This window comes from Mauremys reevesii, linkage group 8 (genome assembly GCF_016161935.1).
Source record: "Mauremys reevesii isolate NIE-2019 linkage group 8, ASM1616193v1, whole genome shotgun sequence".
Taxonomy (NCBI): domain Eukaryota; kingdom Metazoa; phylum Chordata; order Testudines; family Geoemydidae; genus Mauremys; species Mauremys reevesii.
This window is the reverse complement of record NC_052630.1, coordinates 43,229,293-43,254,556: the sequence shown is the minus strand read 5'-3', so window position 1 is coordinate 43,254,556 and position 25,264 is coordinate 43,229,293. Positions and strand designations below refer to the sequence as shown.

At 52.6% G+C, this 25,264-nt stretch overlaps 1 protein-coding gene across 7 annotated transcripts in view; it reads left to right on the top strand.

Annotated features, from left to right (window-relative positions):
- PACS2 (phosphofurin acidic cluster sorting protein 2) overlaps nucleotides 1–25,264 on the top strand; it is a 191,518-nt gene that overhangs the window by 42,184 nt on the left and 124,070 nt on the right. For all 7 annotated transcript variants that reach the window (XM_039483783.1, XM_039483786.1, XM_039483782.1 and 4 more), the window contains 2 exons: nucleotides 7,073–7,160; nucleotides 18,063–18,152. In XM_039483783.1, coding sequence (XP_039339717.1) covers nucleotides 7,073–7,160; nucleotides 18,063–18,152 — 178 coding nt within the window. The remainder of the gene's footprint in view (nucleotides 1–7,072; nucleotides 7,161–18,062; nucleotides 18,153–25,264) is intronic.

The following is a 25,264-nucleotide window of genomic DNA, read 5'->3' as shown; positions in this document are numbered from 1 at the left end:
CCAATAAAAGCTAAGAAGGGAAGTCTGTCCCAGTTATCCAATGAGCTAGAATAATCAAAATTATGTATCTATTAAATGCAAAAATTGCATGGTTGTACAGTCGAGGTGAAAAAACAAGGAATACAAAAGTGAAGGGTCTAAGCTTTTGTGGGTTAACTGTATGTCTTGAACCCACCTGTGTGCACTGAACTAGCTGTGTATTTGCATACTCAGTTACAGGTGGCTGCTGAAACAAGTGCACTAAAAATGTTCTGCTGCACATGCGCAATATACAGTTTTGAAATATTTACAAGTCGTTTAGCCTACTTCTGTCATCACCCTGGGTGTCTCTCGCATTATTGATTCCAAGTTTCCTCCTTCCTATTGGATAGCTGTGTACTAGATTTTTCCCTATGTATATTGAATGCATCTTTCCAAGCTGAAAATCATTCTTCTGTTTCAAATCTGTCTAGGTCACTGTGTATTTCTGTCCTTCCTGGTGTTAATAATTCTTCTCAGTTTAGTATTGCTCATGAAATTTAACATGCTCATTGCAACATTTTCTAGTTAATAAAGATGTTAAGAGCAGACAATTGCTGATCCACGAGACTTAGTTATCACTTAAATTCCAAGTAGGTAGACAGGAACACAAAGGGGGTGATACCTTTGTGCCTCCTTTGTGGATAATCTTGGTGCTGTTCTGTGTATGCATCTGGACATGGAGGCCTCCCGTTGGTTTTAGCCACTGAATCCACTGTTGGTGCATTACTCCAAATGTGGCTGTGGCTGCAATCAATATTCCCTTGGAATAACCTTTTTAAAATGGTTTTTTTGCAAGCATTAGTCTCCTCCCATCTCCTGTTTTGATTTGTAAAGTAACAGAAGCTAGACAATTTAGACCTGCAATAATAAACACACTGACTGCACGAATGATTTTTACACTGTGGATTTCTCTGAATCTCCTCCTCTGCTAGAGGATATAAATGCTTCATTGTTCTTGGTGTGAAGAGCCTTTTAGTACCAGTTGTCCGGCAATCATGGATAAAGAAAGCAGATGTATCTCATGTCTTTTTTTAACTACTTTTGTTTCCCTGATCACTGTAAAGGGGGCTTTCTCAGGCGGCAGTGCTGCATGGGTTTGATCAAAGCTTATAAAGGACTAATTGAAAGAATGTCAGTGGAGAACAGAACGCCCTTGTGTATTTCTGTGTGTGCTGAGAGCACAATTGTTTCTTTACGTACCTTTTCCTTCTCAAGCTTTTGGTATGATGGACAAAAAGAGCCTATTGTTTTGGTCTGTCAGCAGAGACAATGCCTGTCCTGTTATACCTCTGCTCTCATCACCTGACCAGCCACAGCTCTGTGGATTTTGGCAAGTGGGGGTGTGAGTGTTCTCCAGCTACAGCATTATAAAGAAAATAAATGGAATCACAATTCGTCCCTGACTCTGCTGCAGCATGCATGTGCTTGACACTTGACATTTCTTTTGGGACAGGGTGAGGAATGGAGGTCTTTTTCCCTCCCTCAATCTGGAGTAGGGGACACATTTATCTCTGAATCACATCTGATTTGTGCTGTCACACAGTAAAAACCAGATGTGCAGTCAAACATACTGGCCTTCACTCTCCTCTCCCCCTGTTTCTGGCTTTCTGTGCTGTTCCCTTCCCACTTGCCCTCAGTTTGAGCTTCCACCTTTCTGTGTGGATGGACTTCATGTATGAGAGCCTCCATTCTCCCTTTTCCCCTCTCTCTTCAACTGGCCAAGGAGGGGCTGAGTTTGTCAGAGTTCTACATTGCTGCCCATTCCTGTAGTATCTGGGCACCTCTCCATCTGTAATGTATTCATCCGCATAACACCCCTGTAGGGCAGGGCTGTTATCCCTGTTGTACACATGGGGAAACTGAGGCCCAGAGGTACTATGAATTGTCCCAGTGTTGCACACATTTCTGTGTAAAATAGATAGTAATGCAGTTCCTTGTGGACTTTGTGGTTCTCTGGATCATTTTGGGGGTAAAACCTCTATGTGGAGTAGAGCTTTTCATTTTACAATGGAGTCGCATCATACGTGCATTTAACTTATGCGAATTTAACTATGCGTGGTTCCGTCTGCTGGCTCCTGCCAGCCGGGAGACGCAGCCCTGCTCAGCCCGCTGCCAGCCGGGGGTTCCGTCCATCGGGCTGGCAGTGGCTGAGCGGGGCCGTGTCCCCTGCTGTCAGGAGCCAGCAGATGGAACCCCAGACCGGCGGCGGGCAGAGCTGGTCTGGGGTTCCGACTGCCGGCCCAGCTCAGCTTGCTGCTAGTCTGGGGTTTTGACTATATGTAATTTTTGCCTTACGTACTGGTTTTAGAACCTAACCCCCGCGTAAGATGCGACAGTTCTGTATTTTACTTGTTTAGGTTTGTTTTCTGGGATTTTGTCCATGGTTGGTGTTGGGGGTGCGGGGAGGTTGGGTGGAAGAGAGTGTCAATGTTCTGCGTCCCTTGTATGATGGAACATGCATATGGGTCCCTCTAGCAAACCCTCCTGCTGGCAGAGGTCCAGAGGGGCCTTTGCTCTTTCACATCTGCTCTCTTTTAGGAGCTGAGTGCACTGCCTCGCCAGTCTCCAGTTTGGTCTGACGTGGGGCCCTTTGCCCCCTTTGGCAGGTGTCCCTACTCCAGCATGGAGCGTGTGCTGCTAGTCCTGCTGAAGTGATAAGCACCAGGGAGGGAGAGGAGCTGTGGAAGCTAAAGACAATGTTGGCACAAGAACAAATGGAATAGTGGCCATGAGTAAATTTAGGTTGGAAATTAGGTTTCCAACCAGGGCTTTGGAGCTGTGCTCCGGCTCTGCTCCAGCTCCAGGCAAAAACCTGCAGCTCCGCTGCTCCGGGCTCCGCTCCAAAGCCCTGTTTCTAACGATCAGAGGAGAGAGGTTCTGGAGCAGCCTCCCAATAGGAGCTGTTGGGGCAAATGACCTAACTAGTTTGAAGATGCAACTTGATGAGTTTGTGACCAAGGTTATATGACAGGGCCTTCAGGCCCTGTTCATGCTGTGCTTGCAGGAGCAGCAGCCAGGGAATGAAACCAACACAGCATGGGTCAGTTTCACTTCCTGCTCTTGCTGGGGCAGGAAGTGCAATGTACAGATGTAGGAGAGACAAGGTCCTCCGCTCTTACTGGGAGTATAGGATAGGACACACACGGGAAGGATCAACTATCTGTTGCTCTCCTCGCTCGCAGGTGTTGCTAGTAGCACAGGAACATGCTTCATGTAGAGCAGCACCCATTTTCCCAATGGCCAAGCAAGAGATGAATAAAATGGAGCAGGCTTGTCAGTTTCACACTTGCTGCTTCTGCATGCACTGTAGGGGGCAGCCTTGTATGTAGTTATGGTGCCAAGGCGTGGGGTGGGGGGTGTGAATTGCTCACCAAATTGTCCTCTCCTCTTTTGTTCCAAAAGATTTTCCATTAATCAGTGGATCTCTTAAAGGAAATTGACTAGGCTCCCTTCACCTATGGCAGTGGCCCCCAAACTTTTTTTGTCATGCCCCCCCTTACCTATAATGTAATCTGGAGTAGATCAGGGCTGGGTGGTGCTCCCTCCCACCCTCCATGGGGGCTGGCCCGGGCCAACCGAGGGGGGCATGCCCCATAGTTTGGGGACCATTGACCTATGGACAGTATTGAATTGGAGCAAAGTAATAAGGGTGGGTGCAGAATCCACTTAAATTGCGGCCTTTCACATCTGATCTCTTGCGAGACCACAGCATCTCCTTGCAGCCTGGCATAACTCATGCTGAGGAATGGCAATATCTGTGATGACGAGGGCCATCCAAAAAAAAAAGGGGGAAAAAAATCAGTCATAGACAACACAAGTGTGGAGAGTTAGGAGGATAACTCCAAAGAGATTAGAGTCCCTGTTGTTCTCATAATGAATAGAGAATCTGATGGAACCATGCACACAAAACACTGAGCCAAATTGTAGAGTTTGTAAGGCTTATACATTGCTTCTAGGAGAAGTCATACCTAGGAGCTGTGCTGGGAGGAGGTGTCTGAGAAAGGGCTCAGTGAAGCAGGATCTTCCCTGAGCATGCAGAGAGGATGGGCTTCTTTCTGGCCAGCCCAATATTAAAATCCAGACTCTAATGCTTGTTTCTTGATATTAACACTTGTGTATTGCACTGATTCCATCTGTACTTTATACAAGGAATTATTTCAATGCACAGTGATATTGGATCACTAATGACATCAAATAACACAAGAATGGGAGGGTTACCCGATTAAATTAATAGGCAGCAGGTTTACAACAAACAAGGAAGTACTTCAGACAACATGTATTCAACCTGAGGAACTTGTTACCATTGTGAAGGCCAAAAAGTATAACACTGTTCAAAAAAGAATTAGGGCAAATCTACACTTGCCATTTTAAAGCAGAAAAAAATCCCTTTTTTGCTCAAAAACCATGGGAGCGTCTACACTTGTTAATGACTTTTTGCGGTGAAACTCAGAAGTTTCACCGCAAAAAGAAAACCACTTCCACGAGAGGCATACAGCTCTTACTGGTGATGCACATCACCGCAAAAGCAAGTGAAGACACATTCTTCCTGTTTACACATCTTTTAGCCTCTGGAGGATGTCCCACTGTGCCTAGGCAACCACTCTAGCCAGCAGCTCTGCTGCTCTGACGCCAGGTAAACATACGTCTACCCCTTCTCCTGTAAAGCCCGGGGAACTTTGAAACTCCCCTTCCTGTTTTCTTGTCAAGTGCTCACTTATCTGGCCAGGTGACAATGCCTGCTCCATGGAGCAAGTGATCTCCTGCTTGGAGCCATGCTGAGCTACTGGAGCTTATCAGTATTTGGGGAGGAGGAGGCTGTGCAGGGACCCAAGATTCAAAGACTTAAGGTCCGAAGGGACCATTAGGGTCATCTAGTCTGACCTCCTGCACGATGCAGGCCACAGAATCTCACCCACCCACTCCTGTAACAAACCCCTAACCTATGTCTTGAGTTATTGAAGTCCTCAAATCGTGGTTTAAAGACCTCAAAGTGCAGAGAATCCTCCAGCAAGTGACCATGCTGCAGAGGAAGGCGAAAAACCTCCAGGGCCTCTGCCAATCTGCCCTGGAGGAAAATTCCTTCCCGATCCCAAATATGGCGATCAGCTAAACCCTGAGCATGTGGGCAAGACTCACCAGCCAGCACCCAGGAAAGAATTCTCTGTAGTAACTCAGATTGCACCCCATCACAGACCATTTGGCATATTTACCTGCTAATAATCAAAGATCAATTAATTGCCAAAATTAGGCTATCCCATCATACCATCCCCTCCATAAACTTATCAAGCTTAGTCTTGAAGCCAGATATGTCTTTTGGCCCCACAGCTCCCCTTGGAAGGTTGTTCCAGAACTTCACTCCTCTAATGGTTAGAAACCTTTGTCTAATTTCAAGTCTAAACTTCCTAGTTGTCCAGTTTATATCCATGCCCGTGATCACCCCCCTTCCCACAAGACCCATCATCAAACTGGAGAGAGGTGCACTGTGGGATAGCTGCTCTCATCTGCGATGGAAGTGCTGCTAATGTAAACACTCTCTGATGCCTGAGGAATTGAGTACACAAACCAACCCTTTCACCGCTTCCCTGTCATAATATATAATAATTGGAGATATACCCATCTCCTAGAACTGGAAGGGACCTTGAAAGGTCATTGAGTCCAGCCCCCTGCCTTCATTAGCAGGACCAAGTACTGATTTTTGCCCCAGATCTCTAAGTGGCCCCCGCAAGGATTGAACTCACAACCCTGGGTTTAGCAGGACAATGCTCAAACCACTGAGCTAGCCCCCACCCCCCATCACTGGTGAAACTTACAGCGGAAAAACTCTGCAAGTGTAGAGAAGTTCATGGATGATAGGTCCATCAGTGGCTATTAGCCAAGATGGTCAGGGACGCAACCCGATGCTCTGGGTGTCCCTAAACCTCTAACTGCTGGAAACCGGGACTGGATAACAATGTTGGATCACTCCACAAGTTGCCTTGTTCTGTTAATTCCCTCTGAAAACATCCTGGCACTGGCCACGGTCAGAGACAGGATAGTGGGTTAGATGGACCACTGGTCTGACCCAATATGGCCATTCTTATGTTCTTAACAGCTTTGACCAAAGCAAAGTAGCAATGTGTGAAGTGTGACACTACTTTCATCTGCTTGGCATGCCAACAGCAGGGGGCAGAGGGAAGAGCTTAAATCCCTGTTTTTCCATTTGGGTGGCCAGAACTGCTTATTAACTTTTAAAAGAAATCATGACAACAGCAGTTGACAAACAGGTAGAAGTAGCAGAGTATCAGAGGGGTAGCCGTGTTAGTCTGGTTCTGTAGAAGCAGCAAAGAATCCTGTGGCACCTTATAGACTAACAGACGTTTTGCAGCATGAGCTTTCGTGGGTGAATACCCACTTCTTCGGATGCAAGTGGTGGAAATTTCCAGGGGCAGGTGTGTATATATAAGCAAGCTAGAGATAACAAGGTTAGATCAATCAGGGAGGATGGGGCCCTGTTCCAGCAGCTGAGGTGTGAAAACCAAGGGAGGAGAAATGGCTTGCCAATTACAGAACCAGTTTCTCCTCCCTTGGTTTTCACACCTCAGCTGCTGGAACAGGGCCCCATCCTCCCTGATTGATCTAACCTCGTTATCTCTAGCTTGCTTATATATACACACCTGCCCCTGGAAATTTCCACCACTTGCATCTGAAGAAGTGGGTATTCACCCACGAAAGCTCATGCTGCAAAACGTCTGTTAGTCTATAAGGTGCCACAGGATTCTTTGCTGCTTCTTCAGGTAGAAGTAGGCTTCATGGGCCAGGAGTTGTAAAGTGAAATAGCCAACATACTTGAAAATGTGCAATTCTAAGTTCTACTGATTGTCTGGCTTAAAGAACTTGTAGTTTTTTAACCTAGCTTGTGGGTCAGTAGTCTGTACTCTGTTCTCCAATACATGGAAGGAAAAAGAAGAAATTCATCCCAAGGGCATGCTGTACCTCCAGGTTGCTCTGACTTTATATCCTTTCCTCTTCCAGGCATAACTCATAGCTGCTTCTCCTGTGTTCTTGCTTGCAGGTTGTGTACCTTGACTTTAAAGAAACTGGTCGTCTTAAAGGAATTGGATAAGGAGCTCATTTCTGTGGTCATTGCAGTCAAAATGCAGGTAACTTGCATTTAATACTTAGCCTACCTTTAATGGTAAGTGCAACACTACAGCAGCAGTGTTAACTGCTGAAACGTCAAGAAATGTGAAAATTAAGGTTGCATTTTGTAATGCATGTGTACAAGAAGATGATCACCTACTATTCCACTAATACAATACGCTGTTTAGGTAGCTGTGCAGTGTTAGGTACGTGAGTAAGATCTTAATATTTTTTTCCTTTCTTGTGTAGTTCCACTGTCATAGTATTTAAGTATATCTTCACAGGGTGAGTTAGACTTTCCATCGCTAAGGCCAAAAGTAGCTTTATATTATGAAACTGAGTTTCTGTTGCAAACCCTCGTTCTCCCAACTTCATCAAAACTAAAACTCAACCTCTTAACCTGTTTTACATGCTACATCTTGTCTCAGGGCAGAACAGAGGTTTTTTCCCTCCTGGATAGCGTAGGGCCAGTCAAATGGAGCTACAGAAGGGCGGGAGTTAACATGCTCCCTCTTGCACTTTCAAAGGATTTTCCTTGTGCTTTTTTGCTTCCTAATAACTACAGAGTCACTTACCAACTGCACTGCTACAGTAGTCCTGGTAACAGTGACTTTTCATAGGTTTCAAAGGGGTGCAAAATGCAAGAAAATGGATATCACTTGACTTTAAAATAACGTATATTTTAAAGTGTATGAACTTGCATTGTAAGTGTTTTATATGGACCTGTAAGTGTCTAAATTAATGCATTGATTTTATACATACTGTGTACATACATCAGTGTTCATGTAGGCAGGAGCCAAACTGGGAAGGAATGGAGGCCATTCCTGGTCTACTTGTAAGCTCAGCCCAATGTACAGGGATTCCTGTCACTGAACAGTGCTTAAGCCTTGTTTAGAAGCTAAGGCTATTCCCAGGCATAAAACCTCATTAATCTTGAGCTGAAGTTGATTAAATCTGCTGCTGCAGCCAAAAACCCTGCAGAGAACTTAGTAGTTGTGTCAAAAAAAAAAAAAAATGTTAGCCCAAAAGTTTAAACTTAAAGGGTTCACCTTACAAGAAGACCCAGAATATTCAAATACAGAGCTACGGATTCAACCAGCTGTCACTGCCACTTTGAGAGCAGCGAGAAACACTGCTACAACCTCATCTGTGCATGTTGAGGCTCTCAAATCCTCATCTCCAGCAGGCCCTAGCAGGTCTGGTGCTATTTGGGGTATCAGATTCTGCCACTTCCTCTTTAAATCCAAAAATGTTTTCCTCACAGATTTCTTTCATCCCCTCCCTTCTCTAACGAACAGGCATCCAAACAGCTTTGTTAGTTCGGTGTTCCTCGTGCCCCTCTTTTTCCGCAACCGTTGCGGGCTCATGCCCAAGGCACCGGGCTTTAAGCCCTGCGCGTCTTGCCAGCGGCACATGCCAGTCGGAGATCCGCACGACTCCTGCCTGCGCTGCCTCGGGGACACTCACCGTACAGATAAGTGCCCTATCTGCGCGGCCTTTAAGCCCCGAACACGAAAGGAGCGGGACACTCGCTTGAAACAGCTCCTCATGGAGGCAACGCTCCAGCCCCCGGCACCGACCACGTCGGCACCGAAGTCTTCATTGGCGTGCAGCGCACCGGCGGCCCCGAGCCACTCCGGCACCGGGGCTTCTCGACCTCCGCAAGCGGCACCAGCGACCCGGCACCGTTCCCTCTCACCATCGAGGAAGCGTAAGCCGGCGAAGGCAGCTGCACAGACCCATTCTCAGGGTCACGTAGCCCAGCCACCACCACCACCTCCGGTACCGGCTGTGGCCGTGCACAGGCCGTGCTCCGTACCATTGACTCCGGCGCCGCAAGGGCTGTCGAGTCCGGTACCACCCTGCTCCCCGGTGCCGACCGCGGTCGAGCTGCAGCTGCCATCCACGCCCGAGACATTCTCGACGGCGAGGGAGCTCATAGAGCTCACAGAGGCACTGAGCCTCCGGCCCCCGGCACCGCCGGTGCGGGCTGTCGTGTCAGCGGGTAAGCCGGCTATGATGCGGCCCCCTGCCCCGGACGGACAGAATAGGCGGCGCTCCAGGTCCCGGTCTCGCTCCCGGTCCCGAAGATGATCACCGTCGCGCCGCTCGAGGTCCCGGCACCGCTCACGATCGCGGTACCGGTCGCCTTCTCGACGCCGGTCACAGTCCCGGTACCGCTCAACATCGCGGTACCGGTCGCACTCCCGGAGACGCTCCCGGTCCTGATCGCCTTCCCGTCGGCACCGATGAAGGTCCGGTTCCCGGCACCGTGACTCCCGGAGCCGCTCCCGGCACCGCCGGTCGAGATCCCGGTCGAGCTCCCGGCACCGCGGCGATCGATGGTCTCGTTCGCCATCTCGGTACCGCGACGGCCGATACCGATCCTCGGCACCGTCTGGGGACAGATTGCCATCCTCGACGGCGCAGTCCATCAGCGCCTCCGCACCCCCGTGGCCATCTCGGCACTCGTCGGTCGCTTCGGGGGCAGGCAGCACTGGTCATCTTCCGGCTGCCCCACAAGGTCAAGCCCAGGGTGCGCAGCAGTGGGGCTTCTGGGTGCCCTGGGCCCAGTACGAGACTCAAGGGATGTCTTTCCCTCCGAGGGCCCCTGCCTCTGAACGCAGGGTACCGGAGGCCACAATAAGCAGACCGCCCCCTTCACCACCAGGTTCGGCTCAGTTACCACCTGATCCCCAGAGGCATCCTCGGCCCGAGTCGGCCGCCCACCCCTTAGAGGAACCACCCGCGGAGGCCGTGGTTCAAGGCCTATCCTCGTCGTCTTCACCGGACGAGGTGGTGGCCGGGGCTTCTACGACTGACCCTCCACCGATTGACTTGCAGACCCACCAGGACCTCCTTCGCCGGGTGGCGAGGGCTATTGACCTCCCCGTGGCGGAGGTCACGGAGGACGAAGACCCGGTGACGAATGTGATTGGAGTGGAGGCTCCAGTGCGGGTGGCCTTGTCATTCATCCGCACTATTCAGAAAAACGCCACTACCATCTGGCAGTCACCGGCGTCCGTCCCTCCCACCGCCCGCGGGGTCGAAAGGAAGTACTCTGTCCCCCCCACAGGGTATGAGTACTTGTACACTCATCCTGCCTCAGACTCGTTGGTCGTCCAGTCGGTCAACGACAGGGAGAGGCATGGCCAGCCCGCCCCGGCGCCGAAGTCCAGGGAGGCGAGGCGTATGGATCTGTTGGGCCGCAAGGTCTATTCTGCAGGCGGTCTCCAGCTTCGGATCGCCAACCAGATGGCCCTCCTCGCCAGGTACACCTTTGACATCTTGGTGTCCCTGGCGAAATTCGCAGACAGCCTCCTGCCAAGAGTTCTCGGCGTTGTTGGAAGAAGGGAAAAAGTCGTCCAGGTCCTCCATCCAGGCCGCTCTCGACTCCGCAGACTCGGGTGCAAGAACCCTGGCCTCAGGAGTGACGATGAGGCGCATCTCCTGGTTACAGTCTTCCACACTGCCGCCCGAGGTGCAGTACACCCTGCAGGACCTGCCCTTCGATACTCAGGGTCTGTTTTCTGAAAAAACTGATTCCAGAATCCAGACCCTCAAGGACGGTCGCATAGCCATTCGAACCCTGGGGATGCATACACCTGCAACCCAGCGAAGGTCGTTCAGACAACAACCCTACCGGCCTTTTAATCAGCCCAGGTCCCGTCCCTATAACAGCAGACGGCCCGGCCTGAATCGCCGTAGACCATCGGGCAACCGGCGCAACCAAACCCATTCGCCTTCCAAGGCCCCCCATGGCCCGAAACAGGCGTTTTGATGGGACGCCCGAGGACGGCACATCAGTCTCTGTACAGGATCCTACCCGTTTATTTTACAACCGCCTTTACCATTTCTTTTCGGCGTGGTCCCAAATAACAACGAACAACTGGGTGCTTCAAACAATCCAGTCTGGTTACAGCCTTCAATTTGTTTCGCCCCCCCCCCCCCCTTCGCACCCACCTACCCCGTCCCTCTCCAGGGACCCCTCTCACGAGCAATTCCTCCTACAAGAGGTCGGGACTTTGTTGAGCTTGGGGGCCATAGAGGAGGTGCCTCGCGACATGCGGGGCAGGGGATTCTATTCCCGATACTTTCTCATCCCCAAGGTGAAAGGAGGCCTAAGTCCAATACTGGACCTCCGGGAGCTCAACAGGTACCTGCTCAAGCTCAAGTTTCGCATGGTCACCCTGGGGACCATCATTCCCTCCCTGGATCTGGGAGACTGGTTTGCCGCCCTCGACATGAAGGACGCGTACTTCCATGTCGCGATTTACCCTCCCCATCGACGCTACCTGCGTTTCGTAGTCAACAACGCGCACTACCAGTTCGCAGTCCTGCCATTCGGCCTATCCACCGCGCCGAGGGTTTTTACCAAGTGCATGGCAGTGGTTGCCGCAGCCCTCCGCCGTTGTCATATACACGTTTACCCGTATCTCGACGATTGGCTGATTCGCGGAACGTCCCAGCGGCTGGTAACGGACCAGATGACAGAAATCCTGTCTCTATTTCGACATCTCGGTCTTCTTATCAATGCCGAGAAGTCCACCTTAACTCCGTCGCAGCGGGTGGAGTTCATTGGAGCGGTTCTCGACTCCAATTTGGCCAGAGCCTGCCTCCTGCGATCTCAGCACCAGACGATGGTCTCCATCATCCGAGACCTCCTCACCTTTCCCATGACAACGGTTCGGTCCTGCCTCCGCCTCCTGGGCCACATGGCGTCCTGTACGTTTGTCACCGCGTACGCGAGACTCCACCTTCGCCCGTTCCAGTCCTGGCTAGCGTCGGTGTACCGCCCACATCGCGACCCCATCGACATGGTGGTCACGGTCACGAAGCCCACCCTCGAGTCACTCAGCTGGTGGCTAGACCCAGAGGTCGTGTGTGCAGGAGTCCCGTTCCACCCTACTCGCCCATCCGTCACTCTAACCACGGATGCCTCAGCGCTCGGGTGGGGGGCTCACCTGGGCGACCTTCACACCCAAGGTCTTTGGTCGCCCCAAGAGCTCGCTCTTCACATCAACATCCGGGAGCTGCGAGTGATCCGTTTGACATGTTACACCTTCCGCACCCGCCTGCAAGGCCGCTGCGTCGCAGTGCTCACGGACAACACGACGGCAATGTTCTACGTGAACAAGCAGGGCGGGGCCCACTCCTCTCTCCTCTGCAAGGAAGCGATGCTCCTGTGGGACTTCTGCATGACCCACTCGATTCACCTAGAAGCGTCCTTTCTCCCAGGAGTGCAGAACACGCTAGCGGACCACCTCAGCAGGTCTTTCCTTGCCCACGAGTTGTCCCTTCGACCGGACGTGGTACACATGATTTTCTAACAGTGGGGCTTTCCCCAGGTAGACCTGTTTGCCTCCAAGGAGAACAGGAAGTGCCACCAGTTCTGTTCCTACCAAGGTCGCTCTCCGGGCTCCCTGTCGGACGTCTTCCTGTACTCCTGGACGGATCAACTCCTTTACGCCTTCCCTCCGTTCCCGCTCGTCCACCAGGTGCTGCTCAAACTTCGGAGGGACTGAGCCCGCCTAATACTCATCGCTCCGGCCTGGCCGAGGCAGCATTGGTACACCCTGCTGCTCGAGCTCTCCGTTCGGGAGCCCATTCCCCTCCCATTATGGCTGGACCTCATCACGCAGGACTTCGGCAGACTCCGCCACCCGGACCTGCAGTCCCTCCATCTCACAGCTTGGTACCTGCATGGTTGACCCACGCAGAGAGGGACTGTTTGGCGGCAGTACAGCGAGTCCTGCTTGAAAGCAGAAAGCCTTCTACCCGCTCCACTTACCTTGCGAAATGGAAGCGCTTTGCCCTCTGGTGTGACCAGCGTGGCCTTAATCCCTTCCTAGTCCCTATTTCTACAATCCTGGACTACCTCTGGTACCTTAAGGAGCAAGGTCTCGTGGTCTCCTCCTTGAAGGTACACCTGGCAGCTGTGTCCGCCTTTCGCCCACCCGTAGAAGGCTGATCCATCTTCTCGAGCCATATGGTTTCCCGCTTCCTGAAGGGCCTGGACCGGTTGTATCCGTCCTCAAGGCGTCCTACCCCGACCTGGGATTTAAACCTGGTTCTGGCCAAGCTTATGGGAGCCCCCTTCGAGCCTTTGGCCACGTGCTCCCTCCTCTACCTGTCATGGAAGACGGCCTTCCTCGTCGCTATAACTTCAGCGAGACGAGTGTCCGAGCTTCGTGCCCTAACGGTTGGGCCACCTTATACCGTCTTCCATGCAGACAAGGTACAGCTTCGCCTGCACCCGGCCTTCCTCCCGAAAGTCGTCTCGGCTTTCCATGTCAATCAGGAGATCTTCCTCCCGGTCTTCTTCCTGAGGCCGCACGCCTCACCTCGGGAGCAACAGCTTCACACCCTGGACGTCCGCAGGGCCCTCGCTTTTTATATCGAGCGGATGAAGCCCTTCCGGCGTTCGACCCAGCTGTTTGTAGCGGTTGCCGATCGCATGAAAGGCAAGCTGGTCTCCTCACAGCGGATTTCCTCCTGGGTAACGGCGTGTATCTGGACCTGCTACGAGCTTGCTCGCATGCCACCATGCCGCCTCACCGCTCACTCGACGAGGGCGCAAGCCTCGTCGGCCGCCTTCCTGGCCCATGTCCCCATCCAGGACATCTGTAGAGCGGCCACCTGGTCTTCTGTCCACACCTTTGCTTCCCACTACGCGTTGGTGCAGCAATCAAGAGACGATGCAGCCTTCGGCTCCGCAGTCTTACGCTCTGCCACTTCTCACTCCGACCCCACCGCCTAGGTAAGGCTTGGGAATCACCTAATTGGAATGCATAGGAGCAATCACTCGAAGAAGAAAAGACGGTTACTCACCGTAGTAACTGTTGTTCTTCAAGATGTGTTGCTCCTATCCATTCCAGACCCGCCCTCCTTCCCCACTGTCGGAGTAGCCGGCAAGAAGGAACTGAGGAGCGGACGGGCCGGCTGGGGTATATATTCGGTGCCATAGCGGCGCCACTCCAGGGGGCGCCAGCCGGCCCGCCGGAGTTGCTAGGGTAAAAATGTTCCGAAGAGCCGTGCACGCGCGGCGCGCACACCTACATGGAATGGATAGGAGCAACACATCTCAAAGAACAACAGTTACTACGGTGAGTAACCGTCTTTTTCCCCTCTGTGCCCCTAATATAGATGAAGGAAGCTGGCAGTTCAGGGCTGTGGGGATTTCAGGCACCAGCTAGAGGGAATATTGGCAGGAGGCAGAGTGGGAGCCCTGCAGTGCCTACCCCACTTGGGTATTCTGAGCAGGAGTGAGGGGCTCTGTACCCCCTTGCCCTCAGGAGCCAAGGGATTTATTGAGCCCCTTCTCACAGGTGAGGAAGTGGCTTGTGGAGAGGGGTTCCAAGGCTCCTTAAGCAGCCCCAGAAGGTATACACATGGGCATGCGTAGTCAGCCCATCTGGGGCTCGAATCACTTAGATCTGTTCCACCACTCACGCTCCCAAATGATGGTCCTGTCACTTCCATGCACCCTTCCTGAGATTGAGCAGCATGTGAACTACACACACAACACCATGGGTGTGCCAAATTTCAGGTTTGAAGAGGCAGCTGTTTTCACTGTAGGGAGAGTTTTTCCTCAAGTTTAAAAATAAATGAATAAAAACCTATGGTATAGACAGTAAAACAGCAAAAGTAGCAAATTCCTGGAAAGTATTAAGTATATGGGGAAAAAAGGGCATCTGCTCACTTCCCGATCTTTAATGTGTTTAACCTCACAACCCCCTGGTGAGGCAGGGCGGGGCTGTTATCCCATTGTACAGATGGGAAACTGAGGCACGGAGCAACTAAGTGGCATGCCCACGGTCCTGCAGGAAGTCTGTGGCAGAGCAGGGACTGGAACCCTACTTGCAAGTCCCAAGCTAGAACTGTAACTACTGGACCATCCTTCCTCTCATCCATCACTGACCTGGCCTTTCATCTCCAGATGGCCTTTGTAGGGGATGTGGCGGCTACAGCTACTGCTTTGTATGTGGGTGCCATTGAGCTGACCTTGTACTGTCACTTGATTACCATCCACATTTATTTTGTCCTATGATGAACTAATTGAAGGTGGACCAGTGTCTCTGCAGCACCACATGCAGTCAGTAGGTTTGTGGTCTTGACACATTTGAATATTCAGATGTGCTGATAAAGCTCTTTTGGGGTCACTTGGTGCACATGAGCTCAAGTTCCTGATACGAAGGCCGTTTTCAGATGTCAGTGATATCGGTTCGCCAAGTGCATGAACTTTCAGTCTGCTGACTTAATCCACATTTTAATAAAGAGAATTGCAAAGATAGTGTTACAATCACATCCTAGATTCCTTCCAAAGGACATGACAAAATTCCATCGTAGCTAGCCCATCTTTGCCAACACTTCCCAGGCCTGTACCCGTCCTGGGGAGACCCTTTCAGACTTTATTTAACAGCATTTCCCGAGACTTTATCAAACATTCGGGTCCTTTTTGTCTGCTTTGAATACAGTGGTGTATTCAGGATGCAGCTGTGTTAGTCCTTTATTATAAGGCCTCTGCGTGGCATAACAAATAAAGCCACATTGTGACAACTAGAAGGAGCTCTGGCACTGACAGAACATCTGTGTTGATAACTGTCATGGTTGCAGGGCTGTGTGCCCCTCTCTTCCTTTTCTCAGCTGAGTGCACATGCTCAGGTGTCAGGCCTCTTGCTTTTACTTCTCCTGGGGTGGAATTTTCCAATTCTCCCATTCTTAGACCAAGCCCTGGGCTATAGCCCCCTGGGCATCCACCAGTAACCTACAGGTCTGACTGAGTTCAGACACCTGCAGTTCTTCCTTCAGAAGTCTGACCAGTTGTATACAGAGACCAGATAGACTTCTTAAAAATCCAAGTAGTGTTTGTTAACGGTAGAAACAAAGTATTCAGGGAGGATTTTAAAACTGTCTACACACACATCCCCTGCCTCCCCTTGCAGTCCCCAGGTAGTACTGTAGGCAAACCTACCTTCTTCAGACAGCCCTGATTGAGTGATCTTTGTCTGGTTTCCCTTGAAAAACTGTCCCCTCTTCTGAGGGTCCCTTTTAAACTCTGCATAGTTCTTCTGTGTTCCTGGCCTTTGGCCCTTCTGTAGGCTCAACAGGAATCAAGCCGGAGTCGTTGGAGGTAATAGCTCTGCCACTGTCCTTTAGCAGCCCTCAAGTGTTTGCTGGAGTGTAGCTTAACTTGAACTCTTTTTCCTTCCTGCTTATTTTTGCTGACAGCCACCTGTAGAGTTGCACCAATATAGTCATACAGTTAGCATGTGCTATTCCTAAATTATTAGTGCTGCTCCAGATCAGTCACATCAGCTCTCCCAGTCTTATTGCAAGTCTCAGTGTTTGGTGTTTTCTCTTAAAGCCCTAGCCGCCAAAGTCATTTGATTAGGAGAGAATCTCAGCTTTAATTTTAAAAGTTAATTTATATCTTTAATGGTTGCAGAGAAGCTGGTAAACCTGCCCTAAGCACTCAAAACCCAGCAGGCAGATAATAAGAACGCTCTATTTATTGGCTTAAAAATCATAAGATTATTTTTAAAAAGAATCACATGCTTTTTGAACATTTGGGGCTGGTGCTGCAGAAATATTGCTTATGCTACTACTGTATTACTAACTGCAAATATGTCCAAATCCTGCAATGGCCAAGTGCTTTGCTTTTCATCTGGGTAGGTCTTTGTTGGAAGAGGGCATAGTCAATCTGTTGCTGTTATGTTCACAACATAAACAGACAAGTTAGATAAAAACGTATTCTTGCTGGAAGGCTGCAGTATAGCACAATATTTTCCTTAGATTTCAGAACAGTAACACATAAGAACCCAAAGCCAGAGCAACAAAGTGGGGCGCTCCTGAAAACAGACACAACTCTCCTCCACTTTACTGTGAACTGTCTGCAGACTCACTGCAGCTGATACCAGATTCTGCGCTTCCCTATGGAGACCCCCAGCCTGGCAGCAGGACTAAGAGAACCCCTAGAAACTTCAAGTGACAGCTTAGTTTTAAGTTTGCCATACACTACTGTTATAATCACTTTGCCCATAGATTCCTAAGGAGAAGTTCCCATGTCCTCAATAAATGGTACTAGTCTGGGGTGCTCCCACCATGTGGCACATGAGCCATTCCTGCAGCTACCTCTGTTTCTTTCAGATGAGGCCTCATCTCCTCTTTACTGGCACCCATGATGGCTGTTTGAATAGGCCTCTATCCCTGAACAGGGATCCCACTTCATTCTTGCAGCCTGTCTGCTGCTCAGCATAGAGCCCCTCTGTGTCCCTGCTCTGCTGGTAGAAGCTGCTGCTTCCTTTGGTGCTGCCTGGTGTAGAAATGGGTTTGGCAACAGGGGAGGCAACACAAGGGAAAGGGTGGCTGGGGGCAGGGTGTAGATGGTGTCAAGGAGCAGAGCACAACTAGCTTCAAGCTGGACTAGGTTTAGCTTCCATCCAGCAACACCATACAGCAGAACCTCAGGGTTACAAACACCAGAGTTACAAACTGACCAGTCAACTGCACACCTAATTTCGGACTGTAAGTACACAATCAGGAAGCAGCAACGGGTGGGAGAAGCAAATCCAGTACAGTACTGTGTTAAATGTAAACTACTATATAAAAGGGAAAGGAGCATTTTTTTCTGCATAGTAAAGTTTCAAAGCTGTATTAAGTCAATGTTCAGTTGTAAACTTTTCAAAGAACAACCATAATGTTTTGTTCAGAGTTACGAACATTTGAGTTATCAGCAACCTCCATTCCTGAGGTGTTTGGAACACTGAGGTTCTAATCTTTTCACCACAAACCCTGCTGTCTGCAAGAGTGCACCCTAGTGATCGCATCCAAACTGGCACTAGCCAGTTCCCAAAGGGTGAAAGGAACAAGCCTGAACTGATACTCTGACCTTTACCTAACCAGGTTTTGTTTCTGTGTAGGGCTCGAAGCGAATACTACGGTCTCATGAAATTGTGCTGCCACCAAGCGGACATGTGGAAACTGAACTTGCACTAACTTTTTCACTACAGGTAACATAGTAAAGTCCAAAGTGAATGTGCTCATCTGATTTTTGCATTAAACCAAGTTCTGATATACTTGTTTTAACAAGTCTTAATGTAAATGTTCCTCTGAAATAATTATAGGCAGTTCTGGCAATGGCACCTGTAGTCAGTGCTTTTTCATTATAAGCTAAAAAACCATTTGGATTGAAATTTTCCATGTGATGGAGTTTCTGCCTCAGGCTGAATATTTTGCAACATTTCAGCAAAAATGGTCCAGCAACTTCTAAGATCAAGACTGGAGAAAATTAGGTGGTTCTTCGAGTGATTGCTCCTATGCATTCCATGTAGGTGTGCGCACAGCGCGTGCACGGTTCTTCGGAACATTTTTACCCTAGCAACTCCGGCGGGCCAGCTGGGCGCCCCCTGGAGTGGCGCCGCTATGGCGCTGGATATATACCCCAGCCGGCTCGCGCGTCCGACAGGGAGCCTGGGGAGCGACCCTGGTACGAACAAAACAGGTGGCACTTCCTGTTCTCCTTGGAGGCAAACAGGTCTATCTGGGGAAACCCCCACCTCCGGAAAATTGTGAGCACCACATCCGGACGAAGAGACCACTCGTGGGAGAGGAACGACCTGCTGAGATGGTCGGCCAGCGTGTTCTGCGCTCCTGGAAGAAAGGACGCTTCCAGGCGAATCGAGTAGGTCACGCAGAAGTCCCACAGGAGCATCGCTTCCTTGCAGAGCAGGGAGGAGCGGGCTCCGCCCTGCTTGTTCACATAGAACATCGCCGTCGTGTTGTCCGTGAACACCGCCCCGCAGCGGCCTTGCAGACGGGCGCGGAAGGCGAGACACGCCAAGCGGATTGCTCGCAGCTCCCGGAGGGATGTGGAGGGAGAGCTCTTGGGGCGACCAGAGACCCTGGGTGTGACGGTCGCCCAGGTGAGCCCCCCATCCCAACGCCAAGGCATCCGTGGTCAGGGTGACGGATGGGCGAGGAGGGCGGAACGGGACTTCTGCACACACGACCTCTGGGTCCAGCCACCAGCTGAGTGAATCGAGGGTTGGCTTCGTGACCGTGACCACCATGTCTATGGGGTTGCGATGCGGGCAGTACACCGACGCTAGCCAAGATTGAAATGGGCGAAGGCGCAGCCTGGCGTGCGTGGTCACGAATGTGCAGGACGCCATGTGGCCCAGGAGGCATAGGCAGGACCGAACCGTTGTAGTGGGAAAGGTGTGTAGGTCTCGGATGATGGAGACCATTGTCTGGTGCCGAGATCGAGGGAGGCAGGCCCTGGCCAAACTGGAGTCGAGGACCGCTCCGATGAACTCCACTCGTTGCGATGGAGCTAAAGTGGACTTCTAGGCATTGATGAGAAGGCCCAGGAGCCGAAATAGGGATAGTATTTCTGTCATCTGGTCCATTACCAGCTGTTGGGATGTCCCGCAAACCAGCCAGTCGTCGAGATACGGGTAGACGTGTATGCGACGACGGTGGAGGGCTGCGGCAACAACTGCCATGCACTTGGTAAAGACCCTTGGCGCGGTGGACAGGCCGAAGGGTAGCACCGCAAACTGGTAGTGCGCGCTGTTGACCACGAAGCGCAGGTAGCGTCGATGGGGAGGGTAAATCGCGACATGGAAGTACGCGTCCTTCATATCGAGGGCGGCAAACCAGTCTCCCGGATCCAGGGAGGGAATGATGGTCCCCAGGGTGACCATGTGAAACTTGAGCTTGAGCAGGTACCTGTTGAGCTCCCGGAGGTCTAGTATGGGTCGGAGACCTCCTTTCGCCTTGGGGATGAGAAAATATCGGGAATAAAATCCCCTGGTCCGCATGTCGTGCGGCACCTCCTCTATGGCACACAAGCTCAACAGAGTCTCGACCTCTTGTAGGAGGAATTGCTCATGAGAGGGGTCCCTGAAGAGGGACGGGGAAGGTGGGTGGGAAGGAGGGGGCAAAACAAACTGAAGGCGGTAACCATACTGGATAGTACGAAGTACCCAGTTGTCCGATGTTATTTGGGACCACGCCGGAAGGAAGCGGGAAAGGCGGTTGCAAAATAATGGGGTAGGATCCGAGAAAGAGACTGATGGGCCGTCCTCGGGCGTCCCATCAAAAGGCCTGTTTGGGCCCTTGAGGGGCCTTGGAAGGTGCCTGGGTCTGGTTGCACCTGTTAGCACGCCGACTATTATACGGCCGTGACCGGGCCTGAGTAAATGGCCGGTAGGGCTGCTGCCGGAATGACCTCCTCTGGGTAGCCGGTGTGTGCATCCCCAAGGTGCGAATGGCAATCCGACCATCTTTGAGGGTCTGAATCCTGGAGTCCGTTTTCTCCGAGAAGAGACCCTTAGTGTCGAACGGGAGGTCTTGTAGGGTGTACTGCACCTCAGGCAGCAATGTGGAGGACTGCAGCCAGGAGATATGCCTCATGGTCACACCTGAGGCCAGGGTTCTTGCTTCTGAGTCCACCGAGTCCAGAGCGGCCTGGATGGAGGACCGAGAGGTTTTTCTGCCTTCTTCCAGGAGGGCCGAGAACTCCTGACGAGAGGCTGTTGGGATCAGCTCCGAAAATTTCGCCAGGGACACCAAGATGTCAAAGGTGTAACGAGCGAGAAGAGCCATCTGGTTGGCAATCCAGAGCTGGAGGCCACCCGCCGAATAGACCTTCCGGCCCAATAGGTCCATGCGCCGTGCATCTTTGGATTTTGGCGCCGGAGCAGGCTGCCCATGCCTCTCCCGGTCATTTTACGGACTGTAGCACGAGGGAGTCCGGAGTCGGGTGCGTATATAGGTACTCGTATCCGGTGGGCGAGACTGAGTACTTGCGCTCCACGCCACGCGCGGTGGGAGGGACGGACGCTGGTGACTGCCAGATGGTAGTGGCATTCCGCTGTATGGTGCGGATGAAGGGCAGGGCCACCCGCAGCAGGGCCTCAGCTCCAATGACGTTGGTCACCGGGTCGTCATCCTCTGGGACCTCCGCCACGGGGAGGTTGATAGCCTTTGCCACCCGGCGAAGAAGGTCTTGGTGGGCCCGCAAGTCAATAGGAGGGGGGTCTGCTGTAGAAGCCCCCGCCACCGCCTCATCTGGTGAGGATGATGAGGACAGACCCTGGATCACCGATTCTGGAGCTGGTTCTTCCAGGGGGTGTGAAGCCGCCTCGGACCCTGAATGCTCTGCGGGACGAGGTGGCGACGGGGCCTCACCCGGTGGTGATGGGGGAGGTCTGTTCACCGTGGCTTCCGGCACCCTATGTTCGGCGCCCACGTGCCTCGGGGGAAAGGGGAGTCCTTGAGGCTCGTGGTAGGCCCAGGGGACCCAAAAACCCCACTGCTGCAGTCCGTGGTCCTGGCCTTGGGGGTCGGCCCGGAGATCTCTCCCGCTGCCCGCCTGAGAGGCGACTGAGGGCTGACGAGAAGGCCAAGGCGGGGCAGAGACTCTGAAAGATTGCGCCGTGGATGCCGACGGTATGTCCCTGGGCGGTGCTGAGGATTGGTGTCGGTCATCGCGGTGCCGGGATGGAGAGCGGGACCAGCCACTGTTGCGGTGCCGGGAGCTCAACCGGTGCCGGGAGCTCGACCGTGACCTCGACCAACGACGTCGGGAGCGGCTTCGGGAGTCGCGGTGCCGGGGGCTGGAGGCTCGGTGCCTCTGTGAGCTCGATGAGCTCTCTCGCCGTTGAGAAGGTCTCGGGCGTGGACGGGAGCTGTAGCTCAACCGCGGTTGGCACCGGGGAGCAGGGTGGTACCGGACTCAACGGCTCTTGCGGCGCCGGAGTCGACGGTACCGTGCACGGTTTGTGCACCGCCGCAGCCAGTACCGGAGGCGCCGGTGGTGGCTGGGCAAGCGGTCCCGGAGCATGCGGCTTAGAGGCCGTCTGCGCCGTCTTCCGTTTCCTCGCTGGAGAGAGGGAATGGTGCCGGGACGCCGGTGCCGGTTGCGGAGCTCGAGCAGTCTCTGTACCGGAGCGGCTCGGGGCCGCAGGTGCGCTGCGTGCCGATGATGACTTCGGTGCCGCTGGGGTCGGCGCGGGAGGTTGAAGTGTCGCCTCCATAAGGAGCTGCTTTAGGCGAGTGTCCCGCTCCTTTCTAGTTCTCGGCTTAAACGCCGTGCAGATGGGACACTTATCTGGACGATGGGTCTCCCCAAGGCAGCGCAGGCAGGAGTCATGCGGGTCCCCGACAGGCATGTGCCGCTGGCAAGCCGCACAGGGCTTAAACCCCGGTGCCTTGGGCATGAGCCCGCACTGGTTGTGGAAGAAGAGGGGCTAAACCCCCCTAATTCCCTTACTATACTATATCTAACTAAACTTATTCAACTAATCTAACAACTAAACTAACGTAACCAACTATGTACACGTAGGAAATAGAGAAACGCTAGGGCTGTGGAGGTAAAGGAGCACTCCACTGTTCCAACTGGCCGTCACGGGCGGTAAGAAGGAACTGAGGAGCGGACGGGCCGGCTGGGGTATATATCCAGCGCCATAGCGGCGCCACTCCAGGGGGCGCTCAGCCGGCCCGCTGGAGTTGCTAGGGTAAAAATGTTCCGAAGAGCCGTGCACGCGCGGCGCACACACCTACATGGAATGGATAGGAGCACACATCTCGAAGAACAACAGTTACTACGGTGAGTAACCGTCTTTTGTCTTTTCAATGTTAAATTCTTACAACTGTTTTGAGAAGCTCTAGCATCTCCATGCTTTGGAGCAAGGATTTTAAACTTGACAGGGCTAGCATTGGAGTGGGAGGTACATTTTTCTGTTCCCGTGGAAATCAGTTGGATATGGGCAAGTTATAAGCTTCTGAAAATGGTAGTTTCCATATGCTTAGTGGAGTTTGAGGCTGGCATCTAAAATCTCTGAAAATTGTCTGTACTGAGCATGCACGAACTCCCAGAATGCACAGAGAGCATCCTGCTCAGCAGCAGCAGTGTTCCCTCCAGCAGAAACGCAGAATGTCCTGCATTGGGGTATATGACATTATTCCTCTCCTGCATGCAGTCTGTTACCTAGCTTGGATCTCATGCATCCAGTAGTGCTGCAGGACTGAAAAGCTTTCCCTTCTTCTTCAAGTGATTGCTCATATGCATTCCAGTTATGTGTGTGCGCGCCGCGCGCACGTTCGTCGGAAGATTTTTACCCTAGCAACACTTGGTGGATCGGCTGGGCGCACCCTGGAGTGGCGCCGCTATGGCGCCGGATATATACCCCTGCCGACCCATCCGCCCCTCAGTTCCTTCTTACCGCCCGTGTCGGTCGTTGGAACAGTGGAGTGCGGCTTCGCTGACCTCCACTTTCCTAGCTACTCGTAGTTTCTCTCGTTAATTCTGTATATATAGTTCAGATTTATATAGTGGTAGTTAACTTTATTCGTTTGTAGTATAGTTAGTGTATAGTTCACAGGGGTTCGGGGATTATCCCCTTCCCCGCACCCGGTGCCGGGTACTATGCCCGGTTCACAGGGTTTCAAACCGTGCTCGGCCAGCCATAAGCCGATGCCGACAAGAGATCCTTTTTTAAGTGCCTCGAGGAATCTCACCTAACAGATAAGTGCTGCATTTGTAAGGCCTTTAAGCCGAGAACAAAAGGGGAGCAGGACTTTCATCTTAAGCAGCTCCTAAGAGAGGCAGCTCTTACTCCTCCGCCCTCGGCATTGAGCGTTGGTCAGTTTTCAAGAACCGCTCCCTCGGCACCGGATCGCCGGTACCGCCAAGGCTTTTTGGCACCGGCTGTCGCCGGCACCGACATCCGCTCGGATCCCTCTCCTGGAGGATGAAGAGGCACAAGAGTCCTGCTGCGTCCAAGTCGCCTGCTCCGCAGCCCGAGCACTATTCTAAGTCGGACTGCCCGGCACTGATACCTGTCGTGGCACCGACAATATTGGCACCGTCGCCTCCGGCCACGCAAGAGCCGTCAAGTCCGGTGCCTGAAAGCTCCCCGGTGCGAGCCATGGTTGAGCTCACTATTCCCTCCACACCAGAGACATTTTCCACGGCGAGGGAGTTGATTGCAATGACAGCGCCTGCGCTGCCTCAATCCCCAGCACCGCTGGTGCGGGTTATATAGTCGATCGGCAAGCCTGCCTTGATCAGACCACCCCATGTCGGCACCGCAGAGCGGCACCGTTCACGATCGCGGTCCCGCAGCTGTTTTCGGTCCCGTCGCCAATCCAGGTGCCGATGCCGCTCACAGTCCCGGCACCATTCTCCACTTCGGTACCGGTCGTACTCACGGCACCGATCAGCGTCCCGTTCACCGGCCCGGTACACTCAGCGCTGATCCAGCTCCCAGCACCGCTCCAAGCACTAGACTCCCGTAGCCACTCCTGATGTTGAGCCTCGAGATCTCAGTCGACCTCCCGGCACCGCTCCGGTCGCAGGTCCTGTTCTCGCTCCCGGTACCGGTATGCCTCCCAGTACCAATTCCCGGTGCCGCGTCGAGTGACGTCAGCTAGAGAGGGAGACTCTGCCAGGGCTTTTCAGCTCCTCCATGGCCATCCAAACATGCATCAGTGTCGTCCTGCGCGGGCAGTTCATACGTGCAGGACTGTGATTCGGATGTGCACACCAGAGTCTTCCAGGTGCCCCAGCCCCAGGACCCTGACCCCCATCAGTGGTCACCCTGCACATCTTGAGCGTGCCATCAGGCCAAAGGCCTACCTGTGATCCCATCGCGCTCTGTTCCGTCAGAGCACTGGGTACCAGAGGCGACAGTTAGTCGTCCCCCTCCAACCGGTACAGAGGAAACCCCGGTTCAGCCACTGGACTCCCAGTCCCCAAGGATCAGGAGGTCATCCAGGGCCGCGAGCCCACACAGTACCCGCTTGTCCCCGGCCTTTCTTCTTCCTCCTCCCCAGATGAGGCGGTGGCAGGAGCGTACTCCTCGGGCCCTTCTCTAATCGACTTGGGGGCCCATCAGGACCTCCTGAGATGGGTGGCACTCAATATGAATCTCCAAGTGGAGGAAGTCTCGGAGATACAGGATGCGGTCGTAGACATTCTGTCGGCTGTCGCCCCCACTAGAGTGGCCCTACCGTTCATTCCGCGGTCAAGGCCAATCAGGATACCATCTGGCAGTCTCCAGCCACTATCCCGCGGGCAGGGCAGTCGAACACATGTACATGGTATCCTCCAGGG